The 20259-nt window shown below is 31.6% G+C and overlaps 2 protein-coding genes across 2 annotated transcripts in view; one reads left to right on the top strand and one right to left on the bottom strand.

Annotated features, from left to right (window-relative positions):
• The window catches only part of Cad87A (cadherin 87A), a 48808-nt gene extending 47598 nt beyond the window's left edge, over positions 1–1210 (bottom strand). Inside the window, exon 1 of the mRNA XM_090101676.1 lies at positions 879–1210. The gene's annotated coding sequence lies outside the window, so the exon portion shown is untranslated. The remainder of the gene's footprint in view (positions 1–878) is intronic.
• Positions 1211–3006: 1796 nt separating this feature from the next.
• LOC149908241 (chymotrypsin-like elastase family member 2A) overlaps positions 3007–20259 on the top strand; it is a 32011-nt gene continuing 14758 nt past the window's right edge. Inside the window, exon 1 of the mRNA XM_090101675.1 lies at positions 3007–3352. Coding sequence (XP_089957801.1) covers positions 3256–3352 — 97 coding nt within the window. The 5' untranslated portion in view covers positions 3007–3255. The remainder of the gene's footprint in view (positions 3353–20259) is intronic.

Here is a 20259-nt window from a genome sequence, read left to right as displayed (position 1 = left end):
CATCCATACATCCATACATCCATACATCCATACATCCATACATCCATACAAACTTTCACATTTATAATATTAATAGGATGTCGCTAAATATTGGAACGTGTCATGCATATCTCTTCCTTTGTCCCAATTAATCATCCTAAAAGTTAGGACATCCGACCTTAAAAATCAACTTTTTAAATGGTATGTTATTCGTTGTTTAAAAAGTACAATAGGTAGGTAGGTAGGTATATCGATACTAGATTATACCTATGTACCTACCTTTCACGTAAACAAACAACCTACCTAGGTAGGTACATAATAAAATTTGTCAAAAGGTTTAGATAGAGAATCAGAAGTTCTAACTCCGACATGCTCGAAGTACCTACCTACCTATCCAGTTGCATTACCTAATAATTATCTGTACCTATCTATCTAGATTACCAATTACCTAAGCTACTTACGTTATAGGTATTACCTAGGTTAATCGTTATCGTTATGAACGAAAATTTCATAGACAAGATGTTAGGTATTTCCTACCTAATTAAAAAACATTGTTCTAATTATTATTCTTACAATTAGAACAATGAAGGTAGGTCCATAATACATATAGGAACCTTAGAATAAGAGTAGGTACCTACCTACCTACAATAAACTATTGGCATTACCCTTCATTTTTGGCTCGAATATTAGATTACAAAAGCTCGCATTTCAACTTATGGGGTCTTAACAATGGGATCATTGACATATTATTAAAATAATGAACTCAAGTCAAACGGAAGTTTTTAATTAAAACAAAAGGTGTTTGTAAGTACTTTTAATGGGTAGCGTTTGTTTTTACTTTTTAGTCATTTTTTTTATTTCTTCGCACAAACTTCTTTTGAAGTATTGAAAGCACTTACCGTTTGTAAAAGTTCAAATTAAAGTAGCATGGCATATATCCGGGTATTTCGTCGCAAAGGAGGCTGCAACATCTAGGTAGGTATGTTAAATTTCAGACAAAACTTCACGACTCAATACCGTTAGCTACAAGATTCCGACATCGGCTTCACTGAATACAAATTGACACAAACAATCACTAAACACGAACAAATCGGCCACTAAACGGGAAAGTACACGCACTTTATCACTTTTTTTAAGTAAAAACTCGCGGTCACTAGATTTTTAACTTGTTTCCCAAAAAAATTGTTACTTGCCACCGTGGTATTGTGCCCGCGACTGACATCCTGACATGTTTACAATTTGTACTAAGTTGAATAACTTGAAATGCGTATATTGCTATCTCTTTCGTGTAAACGCGATTGTCGCTTGCGTAAAAGAGACGGAGCCCCTATGCGGAGCCCTGCCCACATGAGTTTGCGTCAGTAGCGCCTCTTGTGGTTAGAAAGTAAACTACTTCGATTTTCTAGGACACCAATATCGATATTTTGCGGAGTTTAAACAGAATGCAAAAGATGGCGCTTATTGTACTTTATTTAGTTGTATCAAATCACTAGATGTCGCTGTATAAGTATATTGCACTTTTAAAAATCTTGGATTTAAATATTATTATTATAAGAAAGTCGGTTAAAAATTGTAATACATATAATATTTAAGTTTAATTCAATTATATGTAGTATTTTGCACATATAAATTTTGTTGAATCTGCATAAGTAGTTAGTATGCGTATATTTTAAATTATTTAACTAGATACATAATATCTGATTATCTGAATAATTATTACCTTCTAAAACATTGAGATACTATTTTGTTATAATAGCTCAATGTTCTAAAATAAAAAAAATATATGAGATTAAACCACAGATAATAAAATAACACTATAATATGTACATACAAGTTAAGTATAACTTGCCATTTATTATAAAGTTCTATTTAAAAATATTAGGTAACTAAGCTTTGAGTTAGTTAAGTAGGTATGTTAAACAAAAAATTAATTCCTAAAAAGTACAATGTAATTTATTACACAGCTATTATCAAATTGCTATGATCAAGTATAAATTACCTATTTTAGCTAATGAGCGGTTTGTCACAAATGATTCGCACATAATTACGTGTGATTACTGCGGAATACTGCGAGTAATTATTATGAATGCAAGTGTGATATTAATATGTTTGAATAATCGTGACTAAAAATATCATCGTTGCAGCAAAGTTGCAATAAAATATAGCCATTTTTATAGCAACCAACCTGTTTAGCTTATAAAGAGTTTGTTTTTTTATCATTGAAAACTTAGATCCACTAACAAAATTGTGCTTAGATAATTAAGTAATGATCTAAGATTGAAAATAAGGCAGGATAAAATATTGAAACTTTTTGTAATGCCCGTGGGCCTCGGTGGACTCTGACCTCTGTGTTTTTTGTATATTTCCGGGGCTAGTCTATGCGAAGCAGGGGTGTCGACTGTCGAGTGACTAGTATTAAATTAATTAATAGTTAAACAGGTGCCCAGCTGTGACCACAGTCGGATAACGACTGCCACTACACAAGTAAATGGCCACGCGCCTGCGGACTTCATTTCACTCTCTATAATAGCTCTGTTGTGCTCAACATTTTGATTGTTATGTAAATTACAGAGCCTACATATACATGTATAATTAAAAAACGATGTAAGTATTAATTTTACTTCTTAATAAATTATTGAACTATGATCTTATTTGCTTTAAAACGAACCGAGGTCAAACATGTGCTTTAGATTTGTTTACTATTGCAGTAATAATTTTCTTTTTTAAATAATATAAAATTCAAATAATACACTTAAAGACAATATGAAATTCCTGCTAAAATATGTTTCAATTTACAATGAACTTTATTCGTATTCTCTGTAAATTAATTTTAAATCACCAAAAATATCTACATTGTATTTCCATACGATACTACATTAGCAGTATCATGTATGGTGTGACGATACAAAGTCATTAGCATCAGAACAAATGGTTGTTCACACCTGCATTGTTAAGCGCAACCACAATATTTCCCCAGTGGGGATAGGCGCCGGGCACTACCTACGGAAAAAAGTAAAAATACTCTACTTAGTCAATAATAACAAATGCGCGCGCGCACCTTTTTTCCTATCATTTCCAATTCGAATACCGTCAACCACGGATGGTTCGAACCGATTCCATTTTCTATTTTTAATTTCGCGCGCCATTTTCAAATAAAACCAAAACGTCAATGTCACTTTTACCGCGCAAACGTGATCGTCAATTTGTCCGTGATGTAATGTTGCTTTTATAAAAATTAATGTGATAATGAACTTGTAGTATTTTTGTGTTGTAAATATGGCAGTGAAATGGTATACAAGTGTTGTTGGTAGTGTGATAATATTTTATATACTATTCAATGTTTTGCGAAGTTGTGATGGCTACAGCCCAAGAGGTGAGTTTTTCACATTTACAACAGTATTTTCAGGGCGGAAGTAACAAAACAAAATATTTTCTTTTACTCAATGTATTATTAACTTCATAGATTGATACTGTATACTTACTACTAAATAATTATTTCTCACGATTTAAAATTTATATCTACCAATATTTCAATACATTTCTAATTTACGATTTTTCAAAATTATTATCGATCGTTACACAAACCAAATAAATTGCAATTAGCAAAATATACATTTAAAACTCTTTCCAACAAAAATTCTTTCAGCATCTAATCAGTATAGTATTTTCATACATTACGTGATACGTCTTACGTACTTACCTAATTATAAAATAATACCTATTTTGAAGACAGGAAATGACAGGAAATTGTGCTTGTTTATAATCAACACATAGGATTCACCGTCTATGTAATATAAGCTTTGAAAGCATTTCTGTAGCTTACATACCTGATACCTACCTATTCGTAAAAAATAAATGAGTTATTAATTTGTGAACCTCTGTCGTTTCCTAAATCGGTTAAATGAGAATAAAGTAACTTTCTTCGAGAAATATGAACAAAAGATTATAAAAGACAAATGAACGGTCTATTATTCATATTGTACTAACCATTAGGACAAGAGAGAACTGTTAATTTTTCGAAGTTTTATATTTTTTGTTTACTGATTTTAAAGATAATATGACACCTTATTTCATGAAATATTTATTTGTAACTTAATGAAAAATATAATCAAAATGTATCTAGAAATTTAAATTGAAACAAATGTTTTATCTTACTAATATTATAAATGCGAAAGTTTGTGAGGATGTGTGTGTGTTTGTTACTCTTTCACGTAAATACTACTAAACCGATTACAATGAAATTTAGCACACATATACCTAGAAGGTAACTTGGATTAACACACAGGATAGGTTTTATCCCGGAAATCCCACAGGAACGGGAACTATGGGGCTTTTCTTTGAAAACGCGGGCGAAGCCGCGGGCGGAAAGCTAGTATAGGATAAAACTGCGGTACATCGATTTAAAACGTTTATTTTGTTAAGTTGGACACAAATTACGGGGTTTCACCCTACAGCTCTAGGCATAGACAATTATCTTGGCCAATTCAATGAGTTCACTTTGATGTTTTAGAAAACAGAACTAGATTTAGTGCATTATTGTATCTAGAATTTATGTTAAGGATAACAAATATTTCTTTGGTATTAATTCATTAATACGTAGGTACTATTTATTAATAACGCGTGCTAAGTGTCTTAAAAACAAAAGTAAATTGAAGATTTTTCGGGAATTGAAACAAAGTAAGCATTTAATTGTGCGTTTATCGACAATAGATAAAAATAGTTTGGAAAATCCAAAAGTGCACGCCTCATAATTTTTTTTTAATAATTATTTATTAATTATTATTTTTGTTTATTTAATAACAATTAAACCACATCGAATCAGACCCTGAAAAATGAAAGGGTTCTATTCCTGAGCATACTCAAGCGTAAGAGAAAAAAAAAGACTCGATTAGTAAAGTATTTCGGTCGCTATCGTGTTAACAAGAAAATCCTCCGCACATACAGACACACGGACGTCCAAGACAGAACTTTTTTAAACTGTTTTTTAACTAGTTTAAATAACAAAAATGACATCAAAAATATCATGAACGTTAAAAATAGTGTTTTTTCTTAATATGTGTGTGTATGTATTATCTTACAAGTGCAATGTATGATACATAAAGACATTTTAAGTTTGAAAAATCAGATGTTTTGCGCGAAGTGACAGTAGTACCCACCTCAACGCTTCGCTTATGAGGCGTGCAATCATAGAAATACAATCTTCGATAACTATAAATTATTGTTTGTTTATTTGAAAAAATGCTACGGAAAATCTCATGAAAAGCGGTGTAGCCGTTTTCGTAATAATATAGTACCCATTTTTCAATTATCTTTAGATTGTTTTATTTTAAAAGCTATACATGTTTTTGCGATAATCTTGATTGGACAACAGCCATCAATTGAATAATTCTTGGTTTCATCCCAAACACTCTCTCCTTTCTTTACAATTTAAATTTTATTGCATTGTGATCATGTAACTTTTCTTATAAAGGATTATTTTAAATAAATACATAATATATTAAATTATAGATGAAAATGAACCCGACAAAGGTTATGATTTTGGTATACACATACTTAGTAACGTTTTTTTACACGTTACCGATTTTCTATTTCCAACATAACATATCAAAATTTATTTACACAACTTTAGTTACACATAAATATTTTATTTACTTCCTAATTTAACTAATAATAAATTATGGAGACAAAAGTAATCCTTATACAAATAAAAAATCGTCGTCGTTTTATAAATCTTATATATAAAAATGAATCGCAAAATGTGTTGGTAAGCGCATAACTCGAGAACGGCTGAACCGATTTCGATAATTCTTTTTTTATTATATTCCTTGAAGTACGAGGATGGTTTTTATGTAGAGAAAACGTAAATATGTACCACGGGCGAAGCCGGGGCGGACTGCTAGTATAGTATATTTATAAAACGACGACGATTTTGGATGACAAGCTTGACCGAATTAGGTACTGTGTTAAAAAAAAATCCACCACTATCTTTTGTTAACTTTCAATAATCCTATCTAACAGAAAAATAAACTTAAATCTATGTTTCAGTAGTACCCAAAATTGGGTACTTATCTTGTGAATAATAACACCGTCACAGCCTTGAATATATTATAATTAATTGACAATCAAATGGTAAAAGATATATTTTATTGAAGCCAAAGAGAATTTCATCCAATTTCCTCTCCCTCCTTAGACTCATAATTCACCAACAACAAACTATATTATTTCCATAAGCCAAAGAGAACTTCATCCTGTAATAAAATCCTGTATTTCCAAAATCCATATCCTATACAACTTCCAACCAATACACCACATAACATTAGCAGAAATTAATTAAAAGTTACACTTAGTTACGAAACATCATGTACCGAGAAACACAATTATAAAAAACGTTCGGCCAATTACAATACAACGTGACAGCACAATGGAAGTATTGATGAATTTCTCGTTCCGGTTTATTCCACTTGGATCTATAATTTCTCTAAATTAATAGATCTGTGTGAGCATCAATTAATTTTATCGATGGATTCATATATTGAAATGTATGATTCGTAGTAAGAGTAAATGATTGCGTGCTTTTTTTTTAATAAAGCTTATTACAAACTGCGCTTCGAGGTTTTACCCGCGTGGCTCCGCTCCTGTTGGTCTTAGCATAATAATATGTATATAGCCTTCCTTGATAAATGGGCTATCTAACCGCCGAAATAATTTTTCAAATCGGAACAGTAGTTCCCGAGATTAGCGCGTTCAAACAAACTCTTCAGCTTTATAATATTAGTTTAGATTTGGCTAAAGCTTAGTTGTGAATATGAGCTCAACAAAAGTGTAGTTTATCGTATAAAAATATGTAAAGGTTCATTAGAATGCATGTCTTTGGTAATAACTAAACATTAAATTTATATAAATTAAGAATTAACTAAAATAAGACTAAAACAGATTAAGGTAAGTATGCCGTTAAATTCAGTTTGAAAGTGAGACTAATCTAATTTTGCTCGAGTAATGTTTAACACTAATTGAACTCTTATTCGCGTTAAGATATACAGTAAGCGTAAACTCATTGCATAATAATTATATAAAAATTACATGTAATATGCGTGAGAAAAGAATTAATGTTTGAGTCATACTGTTATTGTTTGAGAACATAATTATTATGTAAATATAACTAGAGCACATCCGTTTTTACTGATTATCTGATAAAAGCCTACTTAATTTCATTGGATGTTTTTTTATAGCAGCAAGTAGTATGGTAGTTGTTAATTCATTAAATATTGATGATAGAGATTATGTTAAAAAAAAGATTATAAATTTTGTATTTGATGGTTATCTAAGCCACCCGTGTTACATTTTTTTGATTTATTTTTCCTTAGGCTAGATTATCTTTTTTTTTAATTAACTTCTATTGTATTTTACGTACCTACATAATAATATTAAGTTATGCAAAAAAGCAATTAAAAAATGTTTGAATTAAATTGATAAAGTACAATTAGCCAGAAGCAAGCGGAATTCAGCAATTATCAACCGGCAGGTCTACAGTTTTCAGATATTTATCGAGTTTCTAAGATAGTGACGATTGTTAAATCGAATTAGATGCACTTTCACGTGTTGACAGTCGATGCGGAAGTTATTGCGTGCTCTAGCAGATGTTGCAACGGGAATATATTTTTACTATATGAGATTTTTGTGTTTTTTTGCAATTTTTTATGTAGATATCATCATTATTATTATATGTTATGTGGCTTATTATGTGCAAAATGTTATGTATATTATGTATTGTGGACCAAACATTATTTTTCCTTTTTTCGATGATCGACATTTTGAGTACAGCTAACGATAGTTTCTATTATTATTTTGTGGTACAGCTAATAAAATGATGTATCCGCTATACATATATCCTCTGTATAGTGTATACGTATATATCCTCTAGTTTTGTGAAGACGAACGGAAATAATATTAAAGTCCAAGAGGTGATTTAAAATGATTTTAACTACCTTACGTCATAATGAACAAAAAACATTTTTCAAATAAAAAAAGTTATTTCCTTGAATTGGCAGATCGGTAAAATGTAATGAAAAAACATTATCTACCCAAATGATTGATATAGTGAAGGAAGGAAATGTTGAAAATTTGTAATTGTATTTCTTAATTTAATCAAACTAAAAACAAATGACTAGTAAAAGCGATCAAAGAAATACAAGTAATTGATAAAAGGGGCATAACTCAATGGGAATATGCATCATGGTTTGTTTCTTGTACCTATACAAGAGAATTAAATAGATCTCTATAAACATAGAGCGAGCTGATAAAACCGCTTAGTGTTAATTATTCGACAATTGTAAAGGCTTTCACAACATTTCTGTATACTTATTAAGGTTTTAAGTATATAAAAGTTTGGAAACAAACATTCTCGAAGTTCTAGTGTTAGTATCGCATCAGTTTACATTGTAATTATTTATTTATTTATTTATTAGCCATAATCAGACACAACAATTGTAAACAATATGTTATAAAAACTTAATTAAGACTCTGCTGAGTCGACATCGGCAGATTGGTCTGTTTGCTCTACATTGTAATTAATAAAATCCTTATCTATACTAATATTATAAAGCTGAAGAGTTTGTTTGTTTGTTTGAACGCGCTAATCTCAGGAACTACTGGTCCGATTTGAAAAATTCTTTCGGTGTTAGATAGCCCATTTATCGAGGAAGGCTATATAGGCCATCATCACGCTACGACTAACAGGAGTGGAGCCAGTAGCCACGGGGGTGAAACCAATAAAAAGCTTATACCTAGGTATATAGCAGTTTCTTCTTTTAGGTAATTCTTTCATGTGCACACCGGTCAGGGCTTTACCCAATGCAAAACCGATAAGACAATAATACTGCGTAATTATTAGAAAATAGTTTTATAACAAGCGATCAAATCACGGAAATATATCGATTTTATTACCTACTGGGTAATTCTAGATGGCGGTTTCTCAGCTTTCACTCTCAAGGGTCACGGGTTCGATGCCTGGCTGATGGACGTTGCAACCATGCGGCAAATTAACGTACAGCTTCTGTATTCAATTATATTATTCATTTGTCAGATTTCAATTGTTGAACAATGTGCGGGATAATTTTGATTGCGTCTATTGTCACGTGTTTATCCGATTATGATAAGAGCTATGTTGTGTTGCGTAAAGGGCATGGATTATATCTTCAGATGATGTTAAGTTTGTTTAAATTGTCTGAGAGAGGGTATATTATTTCAAAAATTAAAATAACAGTTTTGGCGCCAAATTACGTCCCAAATAAGCTAACTTGTGGTTCATCTACACCAATATTACTATCTTAGGTATGTATTTGGTAACTATTGTTTCTATTGGAGCATCTTAAATTGCCAACATAACATTATAAAATAATGCTTACTCAGAATTTACTGAAAAAGATTTTACATCGTAACACATACTCCTAATGTTATTCAAACATTCCCATACAATTATAGTCCAGGAGGCAACCGCAACATTACGCAACCAGTTCATTACATCACAACCATACCGTCATTGCGTCACAGACCCCATGCAATCGGGATAATCAATACACCATAATGGAAGTAATAAGTGCATTATGAAAGACTTAACATTACGCAAAGATGAAGCACGAAGTACGATTAGAAGATTGATTGTGGATAGATTTTGGTACATAATAAGTTCTCAATTCAGTTCGTAAGATGGAATTTAATGATGTGCTTTACGAGTGAAGTGCTTTTGGATGCATTGTAATATGGGATACTAATCACAGATTACTAAATAGTTACGCTACGTTAATTTATTCAAGTTATTGCGTATACGGAAAGGAAATGAAGATTCATGAAACATAATATATTCCTCCCCTCATAGGAGGCCCGTGTCCCAGCAGTGGGAACCCACTCCTATGTATATGGGCTGATGATGGTGATGATTCATATATTGTGACTGAATTCCTATGAATTGTTAAAAGTTTATTTAACAATTTAACATCTCTATGTGCTTAATATTTTCTATTTTTATTTGATTCAAGCTTAAGAACCTTAATATAATTATTTGTGATATGGTGATACATTTGTGCAGATAATTATTATACCTATTTTTATTTCCATAATAATATTCATCATCCGTTGTATGTTATACATATAGGACCATGGACTAATAGATTCTATTAGTCCATGTATAGGACTTTAATTTCTCATACTTTTGTGAAACCACTGTATAAAAAAAGGGCCGTTTATAACACTAACTAGCTTTCCGCCCGCGGCTTCGCCCGCATTTTCAAAGATAGACCCGCATAGTTCCCGTTCCCGTGGGATTTCCGGGATAAAACCTATCCTATGTGTTAATCCAAGTTACCCTCTATATGTGTGCTAAATTTCATTGTAATCGGTTCAGTAGTTTTTACGTGAAAGAGTAACAAACATCCATACATCCATACATCCATACATCCATACATCCATACAAACTTTCACATTTATAATATTATAATAGGATAAATTCCCATAGAAAATTCCTAATCCATACCTAATTACCTAATTCTGTTTTCACAGTATTAGTAGTATTCTGTTAACATTATGACATCATTCCGCGTCAGCGCATTACATATCCATTAATTCTAATGTATTCTTAACAACGCACGCGCCAAGGAAAGCACATTAAGAACTAATTATGACAAGTGAATGACTCACAAATGGTAATGTTATTGGAAAACTTCCCGTTCAGTTCCGACTTGGTTCCTTTTACTTTCTGGCTTAATGAGAGGAAAAACGGTATGACCGAAGTATGTCTATAGCTCTTCAGCTATGAAACATTGTGTATGTACTACAAATGAATAGTCTTAGTTGAATAGTATGTGGTTTCTTTTGTCAATTATCCTGATAATTATGAACATTTATAAGTTCGAAAATTTTGTAAATCAACTTAGAGTTACGGTGTTTCTTTCCTGAAAAGTATGGATTAAGTAATTAAAATATAACATAAATGCATGGTGTGTGCTTGTGTTACTAGATTAAGCTATCACTTACAAAACAATAAAAAATCTCATTAGTTTATACGAACATATTTTTATAAAATTGAATTAAAGTAGATATTATGAACAAGACAATTATTATTAAAAAAACAAAATACCCGACTGCACACTAAAAAAATATTATTATGTCTTTATCCCGTGGGACTTTTAGGATAAAATGTATCCTATGACACTCCCGTAATCAAGACAAATCTAACGATACCTCATACATCAAAACCCATCAAGCCGTTTAGGCTACAGGTGGTCACAAAGGAAAAGACATACATACATACTTACATACACTCGAAAAACATTACCCTCCTTCTTTGGCAGTCGGGTAAAAATAAACGAGTCTTTTAATTTTTACTTACCTACATTAATGTTAAGTATCTGTGTTTGAAGTAATTACACCATAAATAAATAATAATAGAAACTCATATAATACAATCCAACCAAATTATTTAAAACTACAATTCCAAATTAATTAAAACCAAAAACAAAAACAAAAAAGACAGCAAAAATTATCGCCAGCTGTCTACCTACGAATATCAGTGACAATAAGATCAAAGATGGCACAAATAACGAGATGCAATCTGGACCAGAAGCTGGCGGCTAATTGCTCTCATTAATGTGATACCATCTGCATCGGTACGGATATGAAAGTTTAATTTTATTACTTTTAAATTATTGGTGGACAGTATGGATAACTATTAACCTCTTATTTTCAAATATGCGAAGGTTTTAAAATGAAAGTGTTTTTGAAATTTTTATTGGTTAACGTAATGAGCTTTCGTGATAAAGCTTGTAAGAGATTAATATTTTTATTTTACTGTGTTTAAAGTATTTTAAATTCTTGCCGATGATTTCGTACAACTACGCACATTCTCGATAGAAAATTCCGTGTCAATTTTCATGTTTATAAGTTAGCTCTATAAAATCTCTAGATATAATATTTACGGAGCACTTTACTATTATATGTACTATACTATATATAAATACATTTATCTATACTAATATTATAAAGATGAAGAGTTTGTTTGTTTGTATGTTTGAACGCGCTAATCTCAGGAACTGCTGGTCCGATTTAAAAAAATATTTCGGTGTTAAGACAGCCCATTTATCGAGGAAGGCTATAGGCTATATACTTAATTATCATCACGCTAAGACCAATATGAGCGGAGCAACGCGGGTGAAACCGCGGGATAAAAGCAAGCTAGTATAAAATAAACTAAGAAAAAAATATTAACTATGGGTAAATAATTTAAAAACTCAAAATCTTGTACACTTTAAACGGCTCTTTTGTTACGTTTACAATACCAACTTGACAATGTCAATTTCCCACGAGTCCTTCAAAGCCATAAATACCTAAAAAAAACACCATTTATCCGCACAATAGATCAGAGAAAGTGAAATCATTAGGAACGGCTGATGCGATCTTGATGAGGTTTGTGACCGCAAGCCGATGTGAGAACGTTCAATGCATATGGAAATAATTATATGCTATGTGCTATTAGTTTTTGTGTGCGTTACACAAGCTTCATGTGGTTTATTATTAAAGTTTCTATGGCTTATGAGTGTGCGTTATGATTTAAGACGGGAGACGGAGAAGTTAATTCTCATATTATGTAGTCTCTATATAAACTGTTTTACGGTTTACCACATGTGTGGAATCGATAAAGATTATTGCATTTCTTATATCTTCTTATATATAAAAATGAATCGCAAAATGTGTTGGTAAGCGCATAACTCGAGAACGGCTGAACCGATTTCGATAATTCTTTTTTTATTATATTCCTTGAAGTACGAGGATGGTTTTTATGTAGAGAAAACGTAAATATGTACCACGGGCGAAGCCGGGGCGGACCGCTAGTATTATATAAGAAAATATTTTACTGAAATGAGCTTCGATATATCTTAGGTAGATACAGAAAGAAACGTATTTTCCGCACTTATCCTAATTAATTAGGAATCTTATTTTTTCGCAGTGGATAACTCCCTCAATTGAAACGAAATATTGAAAAAATAGTACCTAGTTTAAATTTTGCATGTTGGTCTGAACCCCTGAAGAAGGTATGAGTTCTTTCAGTGGGAAAAAGAGAGAGGATGACAAAATAAAAACGTATTTTTCTTACATACCTACTTATACAATATTGAAGTGTATGTCGCAGTCATTCGCAACGCACTAGTCATTCAATCAAATAGCTGATTCAAGTTGAAGACGGCGACATATACAATTTAATCCACCTCTATATAGCCACATGTAGCTATACGTATAGGATCTAATCTTCTTAATATATACATAATATATAAATCTCGTGTCACAATGTTTGTCCTCGATGGACTCCTAAACCACTTAACCGATTATAATAAAATTCGCACACCATGTGCAGTTCGATCCAACTTGAGAGATAGGATAGTTTAAACATGTAGGTACCACGGGCGAAGCCGGGGCGGACCGCTAGTATTAGATAGGTATAGGAACAGGATAAAACTCAATCAAACAACAATCAATCAAGATATTACTTATCAAGCATCTCAATTTGGATGTCATGATATGTCGAATTGATAGCAATCAATGTGAAATTAAATTTTGCATTGTACAACACTATCTAAACAGCTGATCTAGGTTATTAATTAGTGCTTGAATAAAAATCTGAAATAGAAAAGCTTGGTATAAAACTTTTTGTAAGCGTCCGAAAAATATATGTCTCGCACAATGCATCTAGGAACGAAAGTGTGACTCATTATAACATTCAATTAATATTATATTTAATTGCATAAACCAGGTATTTGGTAAAATAAGTCAATATTATTTTCAATTGTTTATTTATTTATAAAGAACTAGCTGTACCGCGCGTTTTACCCGCGGACGAACCCCCAAATCAAGTATTTTTTAGCTACTGTAAAAATATGTTCCTGTAAAGTTTCATCGAAATCCGTCCAGTAATTTTTAAGTAGAAGAGTAATATCCACCCATCCATACCTACAAACTTTCGCGTTATTAGTATTAAACCGAATTAGACTGAATGTTTTAATATCTCAAATAAACCATAACAATAGAATTTCGCAAATCGATTCGGCCTTAATAATGGTCAATAAAATTATATAACCCGAAGTAATGGTCGTCATAATGTTCAGTGTGGTCGAAATCACGTCGAAATGATGTAATCTTTGTGGTTAGGTTTAGATTTTATGGGGAACGAATATTTAAAGTTACGTCTTGTGCAATAGTTATTACATAATTGTACACAGTAAACAAAATTGCCAAGTAGTTATTCAAATATTTGATGACAAACGACGTTGACCGTTACGTCAAAATCCGCTCCGTAGTATTTTTACATTTAAAAATAAAATACTGATAAAACTCAAGTAAAATATAGTCTAAATTCTTAAGTTAGATACAATAAAGAAGTGTAAGTGTTATCCAAGTGAAACAAATTCCAGTAATAAAATAAATGACCGAACAAAAAGTCAGTCACTCAAATTCAAGAAAAGTGATTTGAACTGAGAAGAATTCAACAAAAAACAATTGTGTAAATGGATTTTATTTCACTGCTCACAATAAGTGCCGTAAGTTACCTAAAATACTGCAAAAATTCCATATAGTAAGACAAATTAAAATTTACTTTAACCGTAACTGTTAAAACTCTCGAAATCAAGCAACAACTCCAAATTCAAACTACAACTTTCAAGGATAAATGAATAACAAATAACTAGTGGAATTGACAAAAATGCAAATTTTCAACATAGAAAATAAATTCTAGAGGGAAAAATATATACCTAAATTAAGTCTTGTCTCGATAATAACGGTCTCAGCGTTATTACTACCTACATGACATCAGAGACATCTAGATACTAAAACAGCTGGTATATATCTATAAGGGTTATCACTACTAAATACTGATTATAGCACGAGTCATTACATGAAATCTATCTAAATCTAAATATGGATGAAGAATTCGTAACTCTGCGGAAATATAAATCGCAAACACTGAATACATCCTTAAACTCTTCATTCAGGTCCTTGCATTCCACTATTTCGCCAAAAAGCCTACCTGACTTATCAACTGTAATAAATGACAGAGAAGAACTTAAAGAAGAAATCCGAAAATTAAGTTATCAACTACAAGCTGCACATAATGAAATTGACGAGTTAAACTTAGAAATAAACTCCCTAAAAAAACTTACCTCATCACAACAAATCACAATATCACAATATAAATCTATCTGCACAACGCCCACCATATTAAAAACTTCAAGTGTTAGAAAACGGCGTAAATACTTAAATGAATCTACTCTTGATGAGCAACTTAGTAATAGCTGCACAGACTTGAATTTAAACTATAAACAAAACAAAGATTACATAGCCTCACTTGAAAAAATATCGCTACCCTCAACATCGAATCATAAAACATCTAAGAAAAACGCATGCTCCTCGTCACTAGATGGCCAACAAGAAAAATCGACAAATTCAAAGTGTCCATTGATAGATAAATTCATAAATAATGAAGCACCCTATCCAACACAAGATGGCGCGAAGGCAAACTCTTCCACATCAGTACTCTCGCTAGATGGCGCTGAATTAAAAAATAATACAGATAATAAAAGCATTATTAATTTACCTCTGAATGAGTCGACAAATGAGAACAAAATACTAATCCTAGGTGGACAGCAATGTATCGGTTTATCAACCGCATTGATACAAAGCAGGGAAAAGACAAAGTACCTAAAATATGCGATAAGTTCGTTTACAAAACCGTATGCCTCAACCCCTGAAATAACGAAAAATGTTTCCAATTTTCCAGATTCTCCCAATAATGTCCTAATTTTATGTATTGGCGAGCATGACAAAAATCCCTTCGAAATAATGTCAGAACTCATAGTTATCCTAAGAAATGTTAAAAATGCAAAAGTAATCTTGTTAAGTGTAATTAATAATCTGTACCTAAGCGAAAAAAAGCTAAATGAGATGTTATTTTATGTATGTAATAATTTTAAAAACTGTGACTTTGTAAATCTAAAACCCTTTTATAGGACAACTAAAATGTACTATTTTGAACTTTGTAAAATTCTCAACTATAAAATTGACATGTATTACTATACAAAAACATTTTTAACTTTCAAAAAAAGCCATTATAAAAGACAAAAAACGTTTTCTGTAAAAAAAGAGTTGCCTCCTGAAAAAGGTACCATACCATACTACTTTCCTATTGTTTCAAAAACACGTTTTTCAATACGTTTTTCAATAGACATAACTCCGCTAATGGTTCTGGTTCTGCTAAGTATAGTATTGTGTCTAACGAATCGTCTATTTTCTTATCTCCGTGCATAGAATCCGATGTCTATAAAGCTGTACAATCCTTGAATAATACTGCAGCAGTAGGATATGACAATATACCAACATGTACTATTAAAATGTGTATAAAAGTAATATGTCCTGTATTAGTCCATCTGCTTAATCTATCTCTTACACAAGGTATATTCCCTGATAGACTCAAATATTCAATCATTAGACCTATACATAAAAAAGGCAAACGACAGGAATTAGTCAATTATAGACCAATTACCCTTATACCAATAATAGCAAAGATTTATGAAAAAATTATGTATAGCAGGTTAAATCGATTTATAAGTAAATTTAATATCATTAAACAAGAGCAGAATGGATTTCAACAAGGTAAATCGACCACACTCGCAACTCACACATTGACTAAAAATATAATTGACAACATTGATAGGCGTAATGAGGTATCTGTAGTCTTCTTTGATATGAGCTGTGCATTTGACTGTGTAGACCATGAATCTCTACTCAGAAAATGTTTTCTGTACGGAATAAGAGGTCCAGCGCACAAGTGGCTGACCTCATACTTGACTAACCGTATGCAATGTGTAGAGATATCGTATATAGACAACAATTCGTTAAAAAAGTCGGTAAGATCACAATACGTACATAATAAATACGGAGTGCCACAAGGCAGTATCCTCGGGCCTCTCCTGTTCTTATTGTACATAAATGATCTTCCTAACGTTACAGAACATAAATGTACTCTGTTCGCGGATGATGTATCCATCACCATACCTCGTAACAAATTGACTACCTACAAAGAAGACATCTATTTGACTATCAAAAATGTAACAGAATGGCTAAAATATAATAATTTAACTCCTAACATTACAAAGACAAAACTAATGCAATTCTGTAATTATCATAACATTAGACATAACCTTGACATAATTTATAATGGACAACGTATTGACGAAGTTACTGAAACGGTATTTTTAGGTATCACATTAGACAACCACTTAAATTGGAAAGCTCACACGGATTCTGTTTGTACCCGTGTAAATAAGTTTGTATTTGCCCTCAGAAGAATTAAACAGATTATTGATGAGAGAGCGGCAATCATTGCATATCATGGTTATGTTTCATCGTTGCTTCGGTATGGTCTTATTTTATGGGGCAACTCTACAAACGTAAACAAAGTCTTTATAGCTCAGAAAAGGTGTGTCAGAGCAATATGTGGAGTAGGGCCCTTAGAAAGTTGTCGAGACTTATTTAAGCGACTCGGACTTTTAACACTTACTTCTTTATACATCTTGGAGGTTGGAATATTTGTAAAACAGCATCCCTATATGTACATTAAAAGTTGTCAAAATAGTCAGTACCCAACCAGGGATCCTCACAGATTGCAACTTCCAATTTGTCGCACTGCTTTATGTAGCAAAAACAGCCATGTTATGAGTGCGAAGATATATAACGGAATCCCAATGGCATTTAAGGAATTGCCCATGCAATTGTTTAAACTTAAATTAAAAAAGTGGCTGCAATCTCATTGCTTTTATAATATAAATGAGTTCTTTGCTTTTAAACACTAAAGATAGATGATAATAATAACTGTAATGTAAAATGTTAAAATTAATCTAAAAATATATTGTATTTTAGTGAGTTAAATACACATAAATATTTGCATGCCAGTTTGCTGGCGAGTTGTGCGGACTTTATTGTAATATATTATTGTAAAACCTTGTATTAACCACAATTCCTGCAAATAAATTATTTCATTTCATTTCATTTCATTTCAATAGAACTAAAAGAGTATATTAAAAGTAAACTTATATTACATGACTGGGTAAACATCAAAGCTTTTTTTATATAATTAAAGAACGACAAAAGAAAGACGTTGAGTAGTTATTGATTGCCTAGGCTAATTACTGGTGACTGTTATAAAATTCGTATTATGTAGATATCCCTTATTTCGATGACAATCAAGATTTTAACTGAGCTTTCTCCCTTTACTTAATCTCGTGTAGATGATTTTTTTGTCTGTCTGATTATATCTCATAAATTCGTTCAATAGTTTATTTTCTATAGTTACAACAGGACACATCCACCCATGTCCCATACTATCATTCAATTTTTTTGTATAAATATGTAGTTATACAAAAAAAGTTCTTAGTTTAACGCAGTTACAACAATAATTAAGTATATGCCGGAAATTCTGTCACAATGATTACTTACTTTTAAGTTTTAAGCACCTAATTTACAACTAATTTCTAACCACAAAGCAGTAACTATATTAAATAACCAAAATTCAAATTGAGTGGTCAATGACGGATCCGTCATCCGGTAAGCAATAGCATCACGTAATATTTTTTGCGACGAAGAAAGTTACGAGAGCCTATCGTAATTCACATAAATGACAAAAAATATCAAGATTGTTTTCTATTTCATTGAGACTTTGGCTGTTTTTGATGAATATTATTTTAGCAAGATTTTAGCATCAAAAATCGTACGCGCCGTATCGTACCGTGGAAATCAATTATTTTCGATAACCCTCATTCTCAAACAATATTTTAACGCTGTTACAAGTCAGATAAGTATCTAGAGGTACCTACGTCTGCTCTACAAAGCAAATAGCATAATTATAGGTATAAACTTTATTTTGAATTGTAAGGTATCCATACTAATATTATAAATGCGAAAGTAACTCTGTCTGCTGTCTGTTACTCAATCACGCCTAAACTACTGAACCAACTATCATGAAATTTGGTATGGAGATATTTTGATACCCGAGAAAGGACATAGGCTACTTTTTATCCCGGGAAAATGACGCAATCCCGCTAATCCCACGGGAACGGGAACTATGCGGGTTTTTCTTTGACTGCGTGGGCGAAGCCGCGGGCGGAAACCTAGTTTACTATAAACAGCTAAAACATTTTCAGTTGCTGATAGATAATAAGTAGTCATATGAACAAACACGTCAATCATCTAAAACTAAAGTAATAATATGTATAAGTATTGGATTTATTTTTAAAATAAATAAAATAAAATAGGTAATAGGTATTTATTTGCTAAAAACATGATACAGAGACATGTCAAAATATTTTAATTGTTTATCATTATGCTTATAAGTAGGTAGGTATAGAGCATGCAATTATTGTCTATAATTTTGTTTGTACCTCAAAAAACATTCGATCGATATTAAAAATTCCTTCACCATTAGAAAGCTACATTATTACTTAATAATATAGACTATATTTTACTTATTTTTGCCCCGGTTAAACCGGATGAAGCCCGGAAAAGCGGATACCAATTATTGCGTACTTATTTCCTGTACCATTGACTTTCATTACATGTCATCAGTTGTTATACAACGCACACATTAACATATTCACATACATAATTCAAATACACTATTACTTAATACATTTGTCCTCTTTGTGTTTAACCTTTAACAAAAGCTAGCCTAGCTTTTAGCTTAGCTAGGTAATTGGTATGTCTATGGTTTTCACTTAAATGTATAGAAATGGGATCGATTCTGAAAAGATGTTTTGCAGGTATGTTTTCGAACGATCTTTTTATCTAATAAGAAGTTTCTGTAGTAGTAATCCTTTATTTTAATCATATAATTATTATTTATCAGTGCTATAAAATTACAATCTTAGTTGATGTAATGATCTAAATCTTTACTTGTATTATGTATATGTAGTATGAACCTAGTAGTAAAAAAAGTTTCAATAAATTCATGACACTAATAGAAATGTTACTAATATATTGCTATGTAAGTATGTAGTATATTTTTTATATCAACCAAAAAATATGTATATAAACCTCTCTCGTTTATTGAAAGCTCTTCATATTTATCATAAGATTGCACTACTCCAGTCTATTACATAAAAAATTGAACATTCTCCGAGTAGATGCAAATATTTGCGCAAAAGTGAAACCAGTAACAGTTATACAGTTATTTACTAAGGGCGTTCGGAA

This window comes from Colias eurytheme, chromosome 5, assembly GCF_061535395.1.
Source record: "Colias eurytheme isolate Ceu_HAF_F1 chromosome 5, ilColEury1 Martin Lab GWU primary, whole genome shotgun sequence".
Lineage (NCBI taxonomy): Eukaryota > Metazoa > Arthropoda > Insecta > Lepidoptera > Pieridae > Colias > Colias eurytheme.
Note: the sequence above shows the minus strand (reverse complement) of the source record. Positions and strands in the feature narration are given on the sequence as shown.